Source organism: Saimiri boliviensis, chromosome 3, assembly GCF_048565385.1.
Source record: "Saimiri boliviensis isolate mSaiBol1 chromosome 3, mSaiBol1.pri, whole genome shotgun sequence".
NCBI lineage: Eukaryota > Metazoa > Chordata > Mammalia > Primates > Cebidae > Saimiri > Saimiri boliviensis.
Window position 1 is genome coordinate 62,687,630 of NC_133451.1, and position 20,691 is coordinate 62,708,320.

The 20,691-nt window shown below is 35.5% G+C and overlaps 1 protein-coding gene across 1 annotated transcript in view; it reads right to left on the reverse strand.

Annotated features, from left to right (window-relative positions):
- Window positions 1-20,691, reverse strand: part of TMPRSS11F (transmembrane serine protease 11F) — an 80,335-nt gene that overhangs the window by 30,654 nt on the left and 28,990 nt on the right. The window contains exons 3-4 of the mRNA XM_003931897.4: window positions 9,520-9,671; window positions 4,050-4,168 (exon numbers count right to left, since the gene is read on the reverse strand). Of these exons, the coding sequence (XP_003931946.1) occupies window positions 4,050-4,168; window positions 9,520-9,671 (271 nt within the window). The remainder of the gene's footprint in view (window positions 1-4,049; window positions 4,169-9,519; window positions 9,672-20,691) is intronic.

A 20,691-nucleotide genomic window follows, 5' to 3' on the forward strand; every position in this document is an offset into this window, starting at 1 on the left:
CAACATGAAGGAACAATACCAGCTACCACAAAAACACATTTAAGTACATAGCCCACAGACACCAATAAAGCAACTATTCAATCATCTAACAACATGACAGGAACAAAATCTCACATATCAATAGTAAGTTAAATGTCAATAGTCTAAATGTTCCACTTAAAAGGCATATAGTGGCAAGTTGGATAAAAAGACAAGATTAAACAATCTGCTACCTTCAAAAGACCCATTTCACATGTAATGACACCCATAGGCTCAAAGAAAAGGGATGGAGAAAGATGTCATGCAAACAGAAAACAAAAGGAAGACAGGGTCACTATTCTTTTATCAGATAAAACAGACTTTAAACCAAGAATGGTAAAGAAGGGAAAACAAGTCCATTACATAATGATAAAAGGATCAATTCAGCAAGACTCAGCCATCCAAAATATATATACACCCAACATTGAAGCACCCAGATTTATTTTAAAAAGTTCTTCTAGACCTACAAAGACTTGGACAGCTACACAATAATGGTGGGAGACATCACTAGTCCTACTGACAGGATTACAAAGATCATTGAGACAGAAAACTAACAAGGGAATTGTGGACATAAATTTGACCCTTGACCAATTGGATCTAGCAGACTTCTAGAGAATAGTATACCCGACAACCACAGAACACATACTCTTCTCATCTGCACATGGAACATACTCAAAGATAAATCAAATATTGGCCATTAAGCAAGCCTCAATACATTTTTAAAAAATCATAGCAAGCACACTTTATGCCACAGTGCAGTAAGAATAGAAATCATTACCAAGGAGATATCTCAAAAACACACAACTACATAGCAGGTAAACAACTTACTACTGAATGACCTTTGGGTAAACAACAAATTGAAGGCAAAAATCAAACATTTATTTGAAATTAGAGAAAGTAAAAGCACAAGACACCAACATCTTTGGGATGCAGCTAAAGCAGCATTAAGAGGAATGTCTATAGCACCAATTATGTATATCAATAAGTTAGAAAGATCTAAAATTAACAGTCTAACAATACACATAGAGAAACTAGAAAAATAACAAACTAACCCTGAAGCTAGCAAAAGAAAAGATGATTAAAATCAGAGCAGAATGAAACTAAATTGAAGCACAAAAGTCCATACAAAAGATCAACAAAACCAAAATTTTAATTTATTGAAAGAATAAACAAAGCTGATAGCTATCTAAATTAGAAAAAAAGAGAGACAATCCATATGAGTACAATCAGAAATGACAAAGTTGACATTATAACCAATTCTATAGAAACAGAAAAGATACTCAGGCTGTTATGAACACTCTTATTCATGTAAATTAGAAAGTCTAGAGAAAATAGATAAATTGCTGGTAACGTATAACCACCATGATTGAACCAAGTAGAAATTGAAAACCTAAACATACAAATAACAAGTTCCAAAATTTAATCAGTAATAAAAAATCTATAAACCAACAAAATCCCTGGACCAGATGAATTCATGGCCAAATTCTACCAGACACAGAATAATGGGTACCAATCCTACTAAAACTATTCCCAAAAAAAATCATGAAGAAAGGCGTCCTCACTAACTCATTCTACAAAGCTAGCATCCTCCTGATACCAAAATTTGACAAAGACATGAAAAAAGAAAGCATCAAGCCAATACTCTTGATAAACATGGATGCAAAAATCCTCAACAAAATACCAGCAAACCAAATCCAGCTGCAACAAAAGTTAATTTGCCACAATCAAGTAGGCTTTATTCCTGGGACCTAAGTGGTTCAACATACACAAATCAATAAATGTGATTCACCATATGAACAGAATTAAAAATAAAATGATCATCCCAATAGATATAGAAAAAGCTTTTCATAAAATCCAACATCCCTTCATGATAAAAACCATCAACAAACTAGGCATTGAAGGAACATATGTCAAAATAATAAGAGCCCATCTGTGATAAACCCACAGCCAATATCATACTGCATGGGCAAAAGCTGGAACCATTCCCCTTGAGAACTGGAACAAAACAAGAATGCCCACTCTCTCTACCCCTTTTTAACATAGTAATAGGAGTCCTATGCAGAGTAATCAGTCAAGAGAAAAAAGTAAAAGGCATCCAAATAGAAAAGAGGTAGCCCAATAATCTCTCTTCTCAAACTATATAATTCTATATCTAGAAAACAAAACCTTCACAAAAAATGCTCCCAGAATTGATAAACTTCATTAAAGTTTCAGGATACAAAAAATCAGCATAAAACAATTAGTAGCCCTTTTAAATGCTAATGATGTTCAAGCTGACAGAAAAATCAAGAATGCAATCCCAACTACAACAGTCACACACACACACAAAATATCTAGGAATACATCTAATCGAAGAGGTAAATGGTATTTATAAGGATAACTACCAAGCACTGCTGAAAGAAATTAGAGACAAAACAAATGTTGTCTCATAGACATAATTATGGATTGGAAGAATCAATACCACTAAAATGTCCATACTGCCCAAAGTAATTTACAGATTTAACAATATTCCTATCAAAGTACCAAGATCATCTTTTACAGAATTAGAAAAAAAAAGTATTCTGAAATTTATACAGAACCAAAAAAGAGCCCAAATCATCAAAGCAATCCTAAGCAAAAAGAAAAAAAGGCAAAGGCATCACATTACATGAACTTTAAGGGAAATAATTTTTGATTTAAAGTTCTACGTCCAAGCTTTCAATTGAGTGGAATATAGAATACAGGATTTATTTCAGGATGAAATAATTCATAAGTTTTACATCCTATGAACTTTTCCTTAGGGAAATGAGATATGAGGACATATCTCACTACATCAGGAAAAACATGGGATGCAAGAAACAATGGAACTCACAAAAGTGTGCAGTTCTGTCCTGGCTAAGTTTACCTTTGTAAAGTAGACCTATAGAGCAACTAGTTGACATTGAGCAGGAAACATAAGGTTTTAGAAAAGGAGATTTAAAGAAATATCAAGATCTTGGAAATGTCTGATAATACAGTAAAATGGTAGAGGGCTTACACACACACAAAAGAGAGAGAAAATATATTTTAATGCTGGAAGCATTATTTGAATGGCATAAGAACAGTGGTAATAATTGTAAAAAACAAAACCACTATTTAAATAGCTATGGAAATGGAAAAGCTCTTATTGCTTTTCAACATTTGGAATAGACTTATATAAATAACAGAATAAAATGTAAATATTTTCTCATATTGCAAACAACAGAGAAAAGACAGTATAGTGAGAGAAGAATGGGAATGCTAAAGTTCTCATCTTTTATTAAAGGATATTACTGTCTAAAGCTAATCATAAAGAATCAAATTAACATAGTGTCCTTCCTATTTGGCCATTAATTCTTGCTTCTAGAATAACTCCTATAAGATTAAAAAACTACAGTCTAAGGTAATACACTGAATTTTGCTAAACAAATCTGTGATCTCCATGACCATGCCTTTCATGGGACAAAAAATGGAAGACTAGTCTCTTCAACTTTCTCCTATGACCATTAATGAGAATGTCACACCCAATATCCTTAAAAATTAGAGAGAACTTGATAAATACAGAAGCTATCAAAAAAACAAAATATATGAAGCATAACAAAATTTAAGATTAGTATCAAGAATTATAGACATACCATGTCCTTTCATATAATCTTTTAGGTGCTTTCAAAATAAATAAATCGGTAAGTTGATTGTGGCAACTCTATATGTTTATGTTAAAAAAGATTAAAGAAAATGAATTGAGAAAGATAAAATCAAGAGTTAAAAATAGGGAAACATCTGTTTCAACCAACAATTCCTCAGAAGCTAATTAGTTACATACTCTAATCTACTATATACATTTGATGGTGCACACAATATTCTGAGTATTTTATATATATTAAGTAATTTAATCCTCACAACTATATGACTTACATACTATGTCATCTCCATTTTACAAAATAAGAAATTGGGACTAAGTTCCTATATAACACCCACATTCAAAATGATGCAAAAGACACATTAATAAACATTTTACATTTCTATGAGTTTACCATTCTTTCAATCTGATGACTCCTTTCTATAAACTGTCTTGAAGATCTCAGGCCATAATTTTCTTGGTATTTGATATTTGTGACTTTAAAAGAGGCAAGGTAATAAAAAGACTTATCATCTGAAAGGTAAAAGAAGCAAAAGTCTCATGGTTAAAGGTGTTAAGTTGCTTTGTCCCCTACATCTTGCCCCCATCTGCTAAATAAGCTACTATAATGCAGTTTATTTCTATTTAGTATAAAAATTACCACAGAAACTTTTCAAATATTTTTTAATTTCATCACTGCTGCCAGTCAAAATGAAAAATTCTGATCCCAAAGTACTCGTAAAAAATACTCCATTTATAGATATTTATGCATATCAAAATGTTCATAAAAATGAACATACAACATACAGTAAAAAGATAATCTTGAAAGCAATTGCTGAAAGTCATGTAAATGTCATCAGTTTCCTCAAAGAATTGCTAACAGGTATATCAGACATAAGCTATATCAGGAAGATACACTGAACAAGCTGTCAATTTTTTTTTATGCTACTGTTAAGCTTACTTTAGTAAAAGTCTGTATTTATTGCTTTCACCTTCTTTTTTTCCCATTCACTCCCTAAGTCTCTGTAATCTTCCTAATACACTACTAAAACTGTCTTTGTCAAGGACAACAGTGGTTTTATCTTGTAGGGTTTTCTTTGTTTTACCCCTTGACTTCCTTGTAGTCTTCATCACGTTCCCTGAAAATCTACCCTTGGTTTTATGAAGCCATCTTCGAGTTTTCTTCCTTCCTCCCTGGCCAAGCTTCTCAGTTATCTTGGTGAGCTCTTTATTTCCACCCTTCTCTTTGGCATCCAAAGGTTCTGCCTTTGACCTGGTCATACTACTTTTTCATATTCTTAACTGGAATGGCCTTAGACACTATTTATTGATAACTCCTAAATTCTTTACCTTCAGACAAAATCTTTGTCATGAGTTTCAATTCTATATCAACTGACTTCAGGAGACTATTTATTGCACATTAAATAAGTATCTCTAATATATTTCCAAAGTGAAATAATCATTTACTCCTTTTTTTACTTAAACCTGCCCCACTTCCTATATTTTCTATGTTTGTGAACAGCTCTATCATCCACATGGTCACCCAAGGCTTGGTTTCATCAATATCCAATTAATTTTTCAGTCTTTAAATCCTGTAAATATAACTCATTTTATATCTCTAATCTTTTCTTTTTCTTTTTCTTTTATTTTGAGATGGAGTCTCACTCTGTTGCCCAGGCTGGAGGGCAGTGGCACGATTCCAGCTCACTGTAACCTCTACCTTCTGGGTTCAAGTGATTGTCTTGCTTCAGCTTCCTGAGTAGCTGGGATTACAGGGGCAAGCCACCATGCCCCGCTAATTTTTTTTATTTTTAGTAGAGACAAGGGTTTCACCATCTTGGTCAGGCTGGTGTTGAATTCCTGACCTCAGGTGATCCACTGGCCTCGGCCTCCCAAAGTGCTGGGATTAAAGGTGTGAACCACCACCCCCGGTCAAATTTCCAATCTCTTACCGCATTTTAAACATTCATTTTAAGACACTTTTCAAATGCTTAAAACAATTAAATTTTCATTTAAATTTTTCTCAAAATATTTGAAAAACTTAAACATTCATTTAAAAACATTTTTTAGATCATAAATGCTATATCAGAAAATCTGGAATGACCAGAAAAATACATACAAGAGGATAAAAATTTATAACCTTAGTATCTAGAACTAATTGATATTATAATTTTTGTTTTTATTTATTCTGTTAAAATAACTGTTTTACTTGGCTGAGACAGCTTATCACCATAATTTTGTGTGTTTTTTGTTCCACTTACTAAATTGATTCTAAGCATTATCTTACTTCTTTAAGAAAAATACAATTTATTCATTCAAAATGAAATGATGAGAAATATGAATCAGGGTGACATTTTACCACAACAGTTTATAATCTATTTTGTTGTTTTGCTGACAGATTTTATTTCTTTATTCTTACTGATGGATGAGTAGATGAATTAATCAACACTTACCAAGTTCCTAACATACACTAAACTCTGTCTAATCAGCTCTCACATATATTATCTTATTAAATTTAGTGAATTTAAGCTACTTCTAAAAGCACATCTTGACAAGATTTCATAATTAAAGTTCTATTACAAAAAAATAGATTAAGATTAATCCCAGAGTGACAGAGCTATTATCATATACATAACCCTATATTGTCCTTTAGACTTTCCCTGTCGGGCAAAATCATATTCTGAAATCATGTAGAAGTAAAAGTGATGCTAATACATACTTTAAATGCTTTTAAAAGCTCTAAAACTAGAAGTTATAGATGAAGCATATTAGTCACTATACTCTAGCAATTATGTTAATGTTAAAACTTTGTATTAATAAATAATATCTATCCTTTATTGAATTGTCATTAAACGCAGAGAACATACTTGCCATTTATTGAATCTGTATTATATGCTCAGCTCATTTCACCAGTAAAGAAATAAGTTTTTATAAAAGATCAGTTAGAAAGCCATTGTAGAAATCCAATTCAATAATGGCAAATATTCATGAGAAATTACTATATACATGTACTGTGCAAAAACACAAATCTAATTTAATCATCACAACAATTTTCTTTAGTAAAAATAATAATATACCCTTTACATAAGGGTACCGAAGCTTTGTGAGGTAGAAAAGTAGTTTGCTAAAGATCACCTAATTTATGAGATTAAAATCAAGGTATGCTTGGCTCTTGGGATTTCATGGGAGAATAACATTTCATGAGAAAATAAAATCCCTGTATTCCTAGAAGTGGATCCAGTCCTATAGAACAGGAAGACAAGTGATTAGATCTCAATGCACACTTTACTCTTTAGGCTTTGAAGAAACCAAACTTTAAAAAGTTTTAGATAATTGGGTTTCTGGATTTTGTTAAAACATAGCATATTTCAGGTTTCTGACAGCAATAAGAAAAAAAGTCCAGTCCAGAGAAAAGATCCAGTTCCTTCAACGCTCCCCCTGAATCACCTAAGACAAGCCAAAATCTTACAGTACATTCTTTTGAACAATCTTTTTACTAGGCGGCTTGTGGTTCTCCACGGCATATGTTCTTTTTCCCTTTTATATATCTGAAGATGTATTCGTGTGATCTCTGGCTGAAGGGCACTGATAAATCAATCATATTTTAAAGTCACGGCTTTAATTAATTCTTATTTAAAAATTGCCAAGTTTTAAAGACAGTGGATGATTGTCAGAATTATAATATACCAAAAGTTGATCATTCATAATTACTGAGATCTTTAGGATAAAAATAATTCCATCAAATACATGTCCATCCTGGTGATGTGACTTTTACCATTATGTCTGCTAAAATCCTTATTTCTATTGTGATTATTTCACAATTATTGATAACTTTTACTCCACTGTCTTTCAGATAGATTCATTTACAATCCATAAAAGCAATATTTTAGAAATAATTTGTCTTCTGTTGATACCCTGGTTACTAGCATGTAATTTCCCTCAATGACTTCCTTCTGCTATAAAAATAGGTATGTTCCTTTTAAAAACTGCTTCACCTTATATATCTCTATTTTTTCCCATTCTACTTGTTTAAATTTTGTCATGAGCTACCTTCTCCCCTCTTTTCCTAAATGTCCATCTGCAGTCAGGCGACGTTTCAATTATCTGCAGTCAACACTCAAATCCTTGGCTGTTAACCTCTGTATTACTTGTCTACTGCTGCTATAACAAATTACTGTAGGTCTGGTGACTTAAAACAACACAAATTTATTCTCTTACAGTTCTGGAGGTCATATATCGTATGTGAGTTTTGCAAAGCTAAAATAAAAAAGGTGGCAGAGCTGGTTCCTTCTAGAAGCTGTAGGAGGAGCATCTATTTCTTGCCTTTTTCTAGAGACTATCCACATTCCTGCTGATGGTCCCATTTTACATCATCCCACCTTCTCCTCTTGCTTTTGTTGTTACATTGCCTTCTTCCTCCTTTGACCCTATTTCCTCCCCCTTAAGAGGACCCTTGTAGTTATATTTAGGAGCTATCCAAAAAATCCAGGAGAATGTCCCATCTCAAAATTATTAGTTTAATGACATCTGGAAAGGCCTTTTTGCTACATTAGATAACATTCATAGATTCTGACAATTAGGACATGGACATCTTTGGGTGGGAATGGAGCATGATTCAGCCTATGATGACCTCTAAGATGTTTTTAAATGGCTAAAATGCTTTTTTTGTCATTATTTTTATTATCTTTCAATTTTTTTTCTTTTATAAGCATTGGGAGTGAAGGGCATTTTAAAAACAAAACCGTTTAATTACTTTCTAACCCAAAGAAAATACTAACAAAAAGATAACATTGTATAGAGTAGCTTGGCTTATGCTTTCATTTTATGAGTCTAAGGAATGGATATTATCAATCCCCCAATAATGAGGGTAGGAAGGTAAACTAGGCATGTTGGACAGTATTTCATTTCTTCTTTGGAACTTTCAAGTGTGGTTTTACTGTTGTGACTGATATGAGTGCCTAAAATTTTAAGTCTCAATCACCTGTGATTTAAAATTCAGAAATTGGCCAGATGCGGTGGCTCATGCCTGTAATCCCAGCACTTTGGGAGGCTGAGTCTAGCAGATCACCCAAGGTTGTAAGTTCGAGACCAGCCTGGCCAAAATGTTGAAACCCCATCCCTACTAAAAATACGAAAATTAAATGAGCTTGGTGGCAGGCACATGTAATCCCAGCTACTCAGGAGGCTGAGGCACAAGAATCTCTTGAACCTGGGAAGTGGAGGAGGTTGCAATGAGCCCAGATCATGCCACTGCATTCCAGCCTGGGTGATAGCATAAGACTGTCTCAATTAAAAAAAAAAAAAAAAAAAAAATATATATATATATATATATATATATATATATATATATATATATATATACAGAAACCAAAGATGAAGGTAAATGAATCTTGGCTGACTGTCATTTGGCTCAACTATGATACTGACTCTCCATTTTTGCATATATAATTAGGAATTAATTCTTAGCTTTTCCTTCTTTCCACCGTCATAAAAAATCTGTTTTTTTTTCCTTCAAAAATATGCTTGATGTTTAGCCCTTTAAAGGTATTTTTCAGGTAACTTTTCTTATATCATGAACTTTTCTTGAGGCAACTCATTAATATACTGATTCTGAGAAAAGTATACTAAACTTAGCACATGCTAAAGGTGATCTTTACATTCTTCTTTCTCTTTTTTATGTTTCTTTTAGATGTGTCTATCAATGCAATGCTTATTACAAACTTAACTAAGTGAAAATATGTAACACAGAGCTAAATGCAGAGGCAAACTATAATTTAACATTAGTAAAAGACTGGTAATTAAAATGATAGTATCATGCAAATGTCACTTTCAAGGTACGAAGTCATGAAGTTCTTAGGCAATAGAACTGTGACCTGGATACTTACCCTCAATAACAAAATGAGTAACAATACCAATTGCAATTCCTATAATTGCTACAATTGCCAATGTGAAAAGAGCTAGCCGCACTGAGTCCCAAAATTGCTGTTTTCGTTGATATTCAACCCGTGAGAATTCAGCTTCTGAAAATTCAACAGGTCTGTGACAATAGAAAAAAAATGGAGACAATAAAAATCTATTATACTTCATGTTTACTTACTATGTTCCTCTATGAAAATAGTTTATGCTCCTAAATAATAGTAAGCACTTAGATCTTGAAAAGAACAGTAGGTTTTAATTTGCATATCTCCCCCAAAACCCCAGTCACAGTATGAGTTTTAGATGAAGTACTGCTGATGTTGACATTCAAATGAGGATATCTTCCCACTGTATTTTATCTGGCTTACCAGCGAGGTAAAATAAAACTTGCATAGTGAAACACAAAGAGTGGCTTTTAGATTTTAATATAACTACTTTTTAAATAACCTTAGCAATTTCTTAATGGCACACTGTAAAAGTAGCAACATTACTTTTGAAGATCTGATCCATGGCTCTTTTCATTTACTAGCAACTCTCTGAAATCACAAATTGTGAATTTTATTTAGTAAGATTTCACTACCTATGAGCATCCTTCACTTACACTTGACTCACATGACCCCATTGGTGCATTACCTCCATTACCCAAAAATACCTTACACCACTTAACTTTCTCCAACTTGAAAGTTGCTATTTATTGACTGTATTGTCTGAATTCTCAAATAGGATTCAATATTGTGACATCTTGCAAGTGAAATTTTTCTGTAAATATCTTTATGCTTTTAACTTCACTTAATCAATATTAATTATAAACGTGTTTCATTAAATGAGATCATGGAAAAGTCCTTAGAATAGTGCCTACCACATTAAAATAATGTTCTAAAAACTGTTCTGGATCCCTAAATGTATGCAAATTTTAAGATAAACTCTTTGCCTTTGGGATGCACACACTTTAAAAGGGAAGACAGAGATGGAAACAAGTAGTTTAATTAGATCGTGTGAACTGTGGAAAAATAAGTTTGTACAAGACAAGGGAGCACTAACTTTTTGCAGGCTTGTGTCAGGAGATTTTATTAAGAAAGTGACATGATTACATGTTCGAGAAATAAAAGTTCACCAAGTTGAAAAAAAAAGAGAGAGAGAGAGAAAAAAAAAAAAAGAACAGAGAAAATAGTATGTTGGGGGAAAAAGGTAGGATTGTGAAACAGCATTCATTTGTAATAGAGGATAAAAATATAAATAAAACATTATCTTTGCCCTCTAAGAATTTATGGTCTCAATATCTCTTCAAGATTGCAAGTCTTTCACAAGACTGCAATTCTGGGAAGAGGATATGGTAGAGCTGGTGGGCTAGGAGTCTCATAACCCAAAGTAAACACCTGGAAATTTACTCCGGAGAAGGTGGAAAGCCAATACAAAATTTTAATTAGATAGAAGATTTCTGAAGATTTAGACAAATCATGCAGATGTGAATGAGGATGGGGATTAGGGCAAGAGTGCAGACAGACCAGTTTAGAGGGCATATTGAAGGTCCAGGAAGAAGATTGTGAAGACCTGAGCTGAGGCTGTGTAATAGGGTGAGAGGAGGAGATGGATTTAGCTGTAGTTTTTGAACTTTATTGAATGATTGATCAGCTGTAGATCAAGAAAAGGATTAAGGGTCCACTTGTTTGGATGTCCAGGTAAATGACTGTGACTCCAGGCAAGATGGGGAAGATTAAAGGAAAATAGAGTGTTTGCAATAAATACATCAATATAGTTAATAAAGAGCAATTTGCTATCCTTACACTTGGGTCTGGGTCTGAACCAAATGAAAAGTATCTGTTTTACAGCCTTTCTCTTCGACTCATTTTATTTTAGTTCTATCACTAATATCTGTTTATATGTTTCTAATAAAAGCACCTGTTAAGCCTAGAATTACATAACCTAGAGAAAAAACAAAAAAGTAACTTTGTACTCATGTGAAATACCATTCTTCTCACCCATAACTGAAGTCTCTATTTCCAAAATCTGTGACAATACAGTTTGAGTATGTAGCTTGTGGATATTGTGGCTGCTGTAATTATTCTATTATTCCCATTCCTTTTCCCCCTTTAGTTTTGTGGATTTTATTACTATACTCTGATATTTTCAAGAAGCATGAAATAACAAGAATCAAGTTTAATAAAATGTAAGGGGTTGATAGTCAAATATCACATCGTGGTAACACTGCATCGTTGTAAAGGGACTTTTTAAAAACTTATAGGTATATGTGATTTTAAAAAATAGTTTCTTCTGCCTAGTGGTTAGCTATTTTCAGTGTGATGTAACTGGAATGTTGCCTTCTGTCTAATACAGAAGTTGAAATAAGTTTTACCAAATGCCCATTTATGTGTCTTGAAGTGTAGCTGGCAGGTACTGTATGCAGACACCAGCCAATTGCAAAGCAAGTGATGTTTACCCTAATTGCGGAAAATAAGGTCATAATAAAACAACTACGTGTTCAGAAAATTGTTAAGAAATGTGTTAGGCTGTTGTGAGAAGCTTGTAATAAGCATAATAAATGAAATATATTCAGAGCAGTCTTTCTTTTTTATTTTTATTTTTTTTTTGAGACGGAGTTTCGCTCTTGTTACCCAGGCTGGAGTGCAATGGTGTGATCTCGGCTCACTGCAACCTCCGCCTCCTGGGTTCAGGCAATCCTCCTGCCTCAGCCTCCCGAGTAGCTGAGACTACAGGCGTGCACCACCATGCCCAGCTAATTTCTGTATTTTTAGTAGAGACAGGGTTTCACTATGTTGACCAGGATGGTCTCGATCTCTTGACCTCGTGATCCACCTGCCTCGGCCTCCCAAAGTGCTGGGATTACAGGCGTGAGACACCGTGCCTGGCCCCAGAGCAGTCTTAATAATGCAAGAAACTTTGAGATTTTGACTATATTTTAGATATATTTGTTAGATGTATAAATGGTTTAAGCTTTGAAAAAGATTATTTAGATGACATTTAAATTCCCTAATGTCTTTAAAATTCCTATACGTTTCTCCTGATTTGTACATAACAATTTTTTGTTCATTTAAACCTGAATGAGTTAGATGCTAAATGGAAATTTTCAACAGCATTTTTTTAAGAAAATTAAATTTTGGGGGGGGTCTATTTAAAGTATGTAACATGATGTTAAGAAATACATGTAGATAGAGGAATGCTGGGAAGATGGCCGCCTAAGAACAGCTCAGGACTTCAGCTCCCAGTGAAAGTGCAGAGGGTGAGTGGACGCCGCATTTCCAGACGAACCCTTATTGCCCACAGACCAGGAGATACCCAGGCAGAGGGGTCGCCAGCGTCGCAGTCCCAGCCGGTGCAGCTGTTTTGGCCCCTGTGGGGCTGATTCCGCCCGCGCGGCTGCTGTGACCACTCCCTGTTGCTGCAGTTCTCCTTACAAAAGCCACTGGTCTGGGAGCCCTCTTAGCTGGCGAGCAGAGCCCTGAGACGGCAGAGTTGCCCATTCAGCTGAAATAGCGAGTCAGGCCAGGAGATTCCTAGGCAAAAAATCAGCCAGGAGCCGTCGTCACAGTTCGAGCCGACTCCGTGAGTCGCAGCACGGGAGATCCCTGAGCCTTTTCAACAAGCGACCGGAACACGGGGTCGTTCAACTTAAAAGAAAAGACTCTGAGTCAGGGAGCCAGGTGATCAGACTCGGTTGGTCCCAGCCCTCCACCCCCAACAACAACGAAAACAAAAACAGTAATTGGAAACCCTCTGGGTTGAGCCCTCCAAACCAAGCACAGCTGAACCGGGACGGTCCGGCTCCGTGGGGGAGGGGCTTCCGCCATTACTGAGACTCTCCACCGCTACGGAGGCAGGCTGCCATTGCCGAGGCAACCCGCCGTTGCCGAGGCAACCTGCCACAACAGAGAGAGTCCGCCATAACAGAGGCGGGGCCACCATTGCCGAGACAGTTCTAACTACGCCCATATAAAAAGGACTACAGGGAAGAGCTCAGGGCAGCTGGGCGGAGCCCACAGCAGCTCAGCAAAGCCCCTGGGGGCAGGCAGTGGCTAGGCCTGCTGCTAGCTGGGCGGGTCAGACTTGAAAGAAAAATCAAAAAAGGCAGTAGTGCAAGGGAAACTCATAAAGCTCCAACTCCCTGGGACAGAGACAGACAACAGGTGGATAAACCCACAAAAATGGGAAGAAACCAGCGCAAAAAGGATGAAAACTCCCGAAACCAGAACACCTCTCCTCCTAAAAGGGATCACAACTCCTCACCAGCAAGGGAACCAGACCGGATGGAGAAGGAGGGTGATGAAATGACAGAATCAGACTTCAGAAGGTGGGTAGTAAGAAACTACAATGAGCTAAAAGAACATGTTCTAACCCAATGCAAAGAAAATAGGAACCTTGAAAAAAGATTGGACGAACTGCTGATGAGAATGGACAGCATAGAGAGGAGTATAAGTGAATTGATGGAGCTGAAAAACGCAACACGAGAACTTCGTGAAGCATGCACAAGCTTCAACAGCCGAATTGACCAAGCAGAAGAAAGGATATCAGAGGTCGAAGATCAACTCAATGAAATAAAAAGAGAAGGCAAGAACAGAGAAAAAAGCACAAAAAGGAATGAACAAAATCTTCAAGAAATGTGGGACTATGTGAAAAGACCTAATCTACATCTGATAGGTGTACCTGAATGTGATGAAGAGAATGAATCCAAGCTGGAAAATACTCTTCAGGATATTATCCAGGAAAACTTCCCCAACCTAGCAAGGCAGACCAATATTCAAATCCAGGAAATACAGAGAACACCACAGAGATATTCCTCAAGAAGAGCAACCCCAAGGCACATAATCGTCAGACTCACCAGGGTTGCAACAAAAGAGAAAATGCTAAGGGCAGCCAGAGAGAAAGGTCGGGTTACCCACAAAGGGAAGCCCATTAGACTCACAGCAGATCTCTCAGCAGAAACCCTACAAGCCAGAAGAGATTGGGGGCCAATATTCAACATCCTTAAAGAAAAGAACTTTCAATCCAGAATCTCCTATCCAGCCAAACTAAGCTTCATAAGTGAAGGAAAAATAAAATCCTTTGTGAACAAGCAAGCACTCAGAGATTTCATCACCACCAAACCTGCTCTACAAGAACTCCTGAAAGAGGCTCTACACATAGAAAGGAACAACCAGTACCAGCCACTCCAAAAACACACCAAATGGTAAAAGAGCATCAACACAATCAATAATCTGCATCAACTAACCAACAAAACAGCCAGGAAGCATCAAAATGACAGTATCAAATTCACACATAACAATACTATCCCTAAATGTCAATGGACTAAATGCCCCAATCAAAAGACACAGACTGGCAAATTGGATAAAAAGCCAAAACCCATCAGTGTGCTGTATCCAGGAAACCCATCTTACATGCAAGAATACACAAAGGCTCAAAATAAAGGGATGGAGGAAGATCTACCAAGCAAATGGAGTGCAAAAAAAGGCAGGAGTTGCAATTCTCATCTCTGATAAAATAGACTTTAAAGCAACAAAGATCAAAAGAGACAAAGAAGGACATTACATAATGGTAAAAGGATCACTGCAACAAGAAGAGCTAACGATCCTAAATATATACGCACCCAATACAGGAGCACCCAGATACATAAGGCAAGTTCTTAATGACTTACAAAGAGACTTAGACTCCCACACAATAATAGTGGGAGACTTTAACACCCCATTGTCAATATTAGACAGATCATCCAGACAGAAAATCAACAAGGATATCCAGGACCTGAATACAGACCTGGAACAAGCAAACCTAATAGACATTTACAGAACTCTCCACCCCAAATCCACAGAATATACATTCTTCTCAGCACCACATCACACCTACCCCAAAATTGACCACATAATTGGCAATAAATCACTCCTCAGCAAATGCAAAAGAACAGAAATCATAACAAACAGTCTCTCAGACCACAGTGCAATCGAATTAGAACTCAGAATGCAGAAACTAACTCAGAACCGCACAGCTTCATGGAAACTGAACAACTTGCTCTTGAATGTTGACTGGATAAACAATGAAATGAAGGCAGAAATAAAGATGTTCTTCGAAACCAATGAGAACGAAGACACAACATACCAGAATCTCTGGGACACATTTAAAGCAGTCTCTAGAGGAAAATATATAGCAATGAGTGCCCACATGAGAAGAAAGGAGAGATCGAAAATTGACACCCTATCATCAAAATTGAAAGAGCTAGAGGAGCAAGATCAAAAAAACTCAAAACCTAGCAGAAGACAGGAAATAACTAAGATCAGAGCAGAACTGAAGGAAATAGAAACACAAAAAACTCTTCAAAAAATCAATAAATCCAGGAGCTGGTTTTTTGAAAAGTTCAACAAAATAGACAGACCACTAGCCAGATTAATAAAAAAGAAAAGAGAGAATAACCAAATTGATGCAATAAAAAACGATAAAGGGGATATCACCACAGATTCCACAGAAATCCAAACCATCATCAGAGATTATTACAAACAACTCTATGCACATAAACTAGTAAACCTGGAAGAAATGGATAAATTCCTGGACACCTGAATCCTCCCAAGCCTAAACCTGGAAGAAGCCGAAACCCTGAATAGACCAATAACATGGTCTGAAGTTGAGGCAGCAATAAAGAGCCTACCACCCAAAAAAAGCCCAGGTCCGATGGGCTCACAGTTGAATTTTACCAGACATACAAAGAGGAGCTGATACCATTCCTTCTGAAACTATTCCAGACAATCCAAACAGAGGGAATCCTTCCCAAATCATTTTACGAGACAAACATCATCCTGATACCAAAACCCGGCAGAGACTCAACAAGAAAAGAAAATTTCAGGCCAATATCCATGATGAACATAGATGCAAAAATCTTCAATAAAATACTGGCAAACCGATTGCAACAGCATATCAAAAAGCTCATCCACCATGATCAAGTAGGATTCATCCTGGGGATGCAAGGCTGGTTCAACATACGCAAGTCCATAAACGTAATTCACCACATAAACAGAACCAAAGACAAAAACCACATGATTATCTCAATTGATGCAGAGAAGGCTTTTGACAAAATTCAACAACGCTTTATGCTAAAAACCCTCAATAAACTAGGTATTGACGGAACGTATCTCAAAACAATAAAAGCTATTTATGACAAACCAACAGCCAATATCATACTGAATGGGCAAAAACTGGAAGCATTCCCTTTGAAATCTGGCACTAGACAAGGGTGCCCTCTCTCACCACTCCTATTCAATATAGTACTGGAAGTTCTAGCCAGAGCAATCAGGCAAGAAAAAGAAATAAAGGGTATCCAAATTGGAAAGGAGGAAATCAAATTGTCTCTATTTGCAGATGACATGATTGTATATCTGGAAGACCCCATCATCTCAGCCCAAAATCTCCTGAAACTGATAAACAACTTCAGCAAAGTCTCAGAATACAAAATCAATGTGCAAAAATCACAAGCATTCCTATACACCAGTAATAGACTTCAAGAGAGCCAAATCAAGAACGAACTGCCATTCACAATTGCTACAAAGAGAATAAAGTACCTAGGAATACAACTAACAAGGAACGTAAAGGACCTCTTCAAGGAGAACTACAAGCCATTGCTCAACGAAATAAGAGAGGATACAAACAGATGGAGAAACATTCCATGCTCATGGTTAGGAAGAATCAACATCGTGAAAATGGCCATACTGCCCAAAGTAATTTACAGACAGATACAGGTGAGGGGACGGAAGGAAGCAAAGCACACTGCCATGTGTGTACCTATGCAACAATCTTGCATGTTCATCACATGTACCCCAAAACCTAAAATGCAATAAAAAAAATTAAAAAAAAAGAAAAAAGAAATACATGTAGACAGTAAAAAGGTTTTATAGCGAAACAAATTCATTTATCCTTTATCTCACCCAGTGACACTTTGTTTCTGTGGTAACAGAGTCTAAAATCTACTCACTTAACATGAATCCTACATAGAATAAAATTTTATTACCTATAGTCCTCATGTTGTACGTTAGATCTCTAGATGTTTTATTCTACATATCTGCTACTTTATCTCCTCCGAGTGACATCTCCCCATTTAATTGCCCTTGTAACCACAATTTTGTTGGCTGGCTTCTCTGCATTTTTTATTTAAAAAAAAAATTCCAAATCTAAGGGAGATAATGCAATATTTTTCCTCTCTGTTTCTGGCTTATTTCACTTAACTAACATCCTCCAGAGTCATCCATGCAGGGCAAATGGCAGGATCTTGTTCTTTTTGGGGCTCAGGAAAATTCCATTGTAGGTATTTTATTGACTATGTTTTCTTCAATGTTTATATAAGAAATTTGCCTGTAGGTTTTTTTTTTTTTGCTTGTTTGTTTGTTTGTTTTTGTTTTTTGTTTTTATCTTGTGATCTTAGGTATCAAGGTGATGCTGGCCTTGTAAAATGTTTTGGAAATCATTTGCTCTAGGTCTGTTTTTTTGCAAGAGTTTGGGAAGCAAAACTATCAGTTCTTTAAATGTTTGGCAGAATTCAGCTGTGAAGCCATCTGGTCCTGGGCTTTTCTTTGTTGGAAATTAACAGTCTTTTTTATCATACTTTGTATTGTATCTATTTAAAAAGATAAAATTATTTTTGTTCTTTAGTTCTCTTGAAGGTGGAAATATTTGCTGTATTGCCTTTCTTCATGTTAAAGCAAAATGGAAGTAAAAAATCAGAAACATACAACTCAAACTTACTCTTCCTTGTAAGTAAACTTTTTAAAGGTTAAACAGAAAACGTCTGTATATCCTCTAAACTAGTAATGGGTTTTTATGATTGAAAAAAATACAACTTGACTGAATTTAATTCTGGCTTTGTTACTATCAGCAAGCTAGTTAAATGCTGTCTGTCAATCTCCTCATCTGTAAAATGAAGAATAAAAGCCTTTCATGGCTTTGTCAGAATCCAAAACAATATGATTAATAAATACCAGTAATAATCGGAAGATAGTCCTGTTTCTTTCAATCTCTGAAGCAAAGGGCTTTGTTCTGTTCTGTTTTTGGTCTTTTTTTTAAAATATAATTCTTCAGATGACCTGACAGTTTATAGTTAAGATTATTTCTGTATTTTCTCCAGAGTAATCTGTACAATTTCTGTTAAAGTAATTCATGAATATTATTTTTCTTTATAATTTATAAAAATGAGTGTTTCCGAATTTCTTTCAAAATGAACAAACTGATATCAAGAAGCACAAACATAAATAATAGAAACCTATCAGTATTTACGGCCAAAATTCTCTATTTGAGCTGCTTTAAGATATTAACCATTCAGCAGAATGATTAAAATCTTTATCTACAGGCTGAAGGTAACAAACACAGAATATTTAAAATAAAACCCATAGATTTGTTAAAAATTTGTGGGATAATGCTTTTTCCATTAATAATTCAATGTGGACACCAAGTAAAATGACATTGTCATTACATCACATTAGTGTTGTAATGACACATATAATAACCAGCATCTTGGTCCATATCACAAAAAAAAATCTAATCAAATAAACAGAACACAGGAACTAAAGTCTTTTTGTAATTTAAATAAAAATAAAACTTGAATAGTCACAGTAATGAAGTACACATCAAAACAGTCTTAGAAAAAGCATAAAAAGCATCAGAAATTCTACCTTTAAATCCTTTCATGATTTCCAAAGAACTATATGAATAGGACTTGTGAGAAACCACAAGCTTCTTTAAGAAATAGAATCAATTATTATACTACTTTGTATCTAACCCTAATATTTAGCAGAATTTCTCATACTAATGTTGCTGTTCTTTGAATGAATGCATAAAAAGAATGAATGAAAGAAATTAATTCTAGATCTTAGCCCCACAAAAATTATTTGAATACAAAGGCTAAAGAGTTCTAGAATGTAAGAGTTATTATTGAATACTTAACAAAGAATTATTTCATAAATGCCTAACATGTATTAGGTGTTAATAGGTAGGTACTAAATATACCATGAATAAAATATATATACATGGTCTCTGATGTCATGGTGCTTATCGTCTTGAAACAGAAACTGTAAACATAGAGATCCTTATAATTCTGACAGAGCTAGAAAGAGGAATAAAATGTCTGTGATCAAAAATAAGAGGGAGGCCAGGCATAGCGGCTCATGTCTGCAATCCCAATATGTTGGGAGGTTAAATTAGGGGGACTGCTTGAGGCCAGGAGTTTAAGACCAGCTTGCGTGACAGAGTGAGACCCCCATCTCTACAATAAATAAGAAAAAGGAAGGAAGGAAGGAAAGGAGGGAGGGAGGCAGGGAGGGAGGGAAGGAGGGAGGGAAGGAAGGAAAAGAAAGAAACAAAGTGAAAAGAGAGAGAAAGAACAGTGAAAGGAAAAAGAAAGGAAAAAAGAAAGAAAGAGAAAGAAAGGAAGGAAGGAAGAAGGGAGGAAAGGGAAGGAGGAAAGGAAGGAAGGAAGGAAGGAAGGAAGGAAGGAAAGAAAGAAAGAAAGAAAGAAAGAAAGAAAGAAAGAAAGAAAGAAAGAAAGAAAGAAAGAAAGAAAGAAAGAAAGAAAATCTGGATGAAGGGGGATGACTACTTCAAAGAGTAAGGAAGTTGTCTTTGTGAGGTAGCATTTATGCTGAGACATGAAGGATGAGAAGACACCTGCCATGTGTAGAACAGTTTCAAGTCTGCCTCTGCAAGATGGAAAATAATTTGGCCTGCTGGCTGAATTAGCCATTGAAAATTTTATCATAAAAATCAGCTATAAACCAGTAAACATTTCCTCACTTACAATTTAGATAGTAAGAGAACCATTTTGGTTGCTTTAGCAGAAAGAATTCCTTCTATATTTCCAGAGACAGCTCCTACTTACAATTTCCCTAAGTCTAAGCCTATGCTGCTGTTTCATTCTTGTCACCTAACTCAGCTAGATAAAGCAGACTGCATTATCACAGTGAGACCAAAAAGATGTATTTAAAAAAATCTGTCTCATACTTTTCTCTGTAGACAGTCTCAGAAATACTCTGATCAAGAGAACAAACAATCTTAGCCTGTAATACCCTATCACATACTGCCTCCCAAATGCCACCTAAGTAGATTAGTTACTAAGCATTAGAGCTATGTCTTCTTTCAAAGGCAGGCTCTTTGATGATAATCAC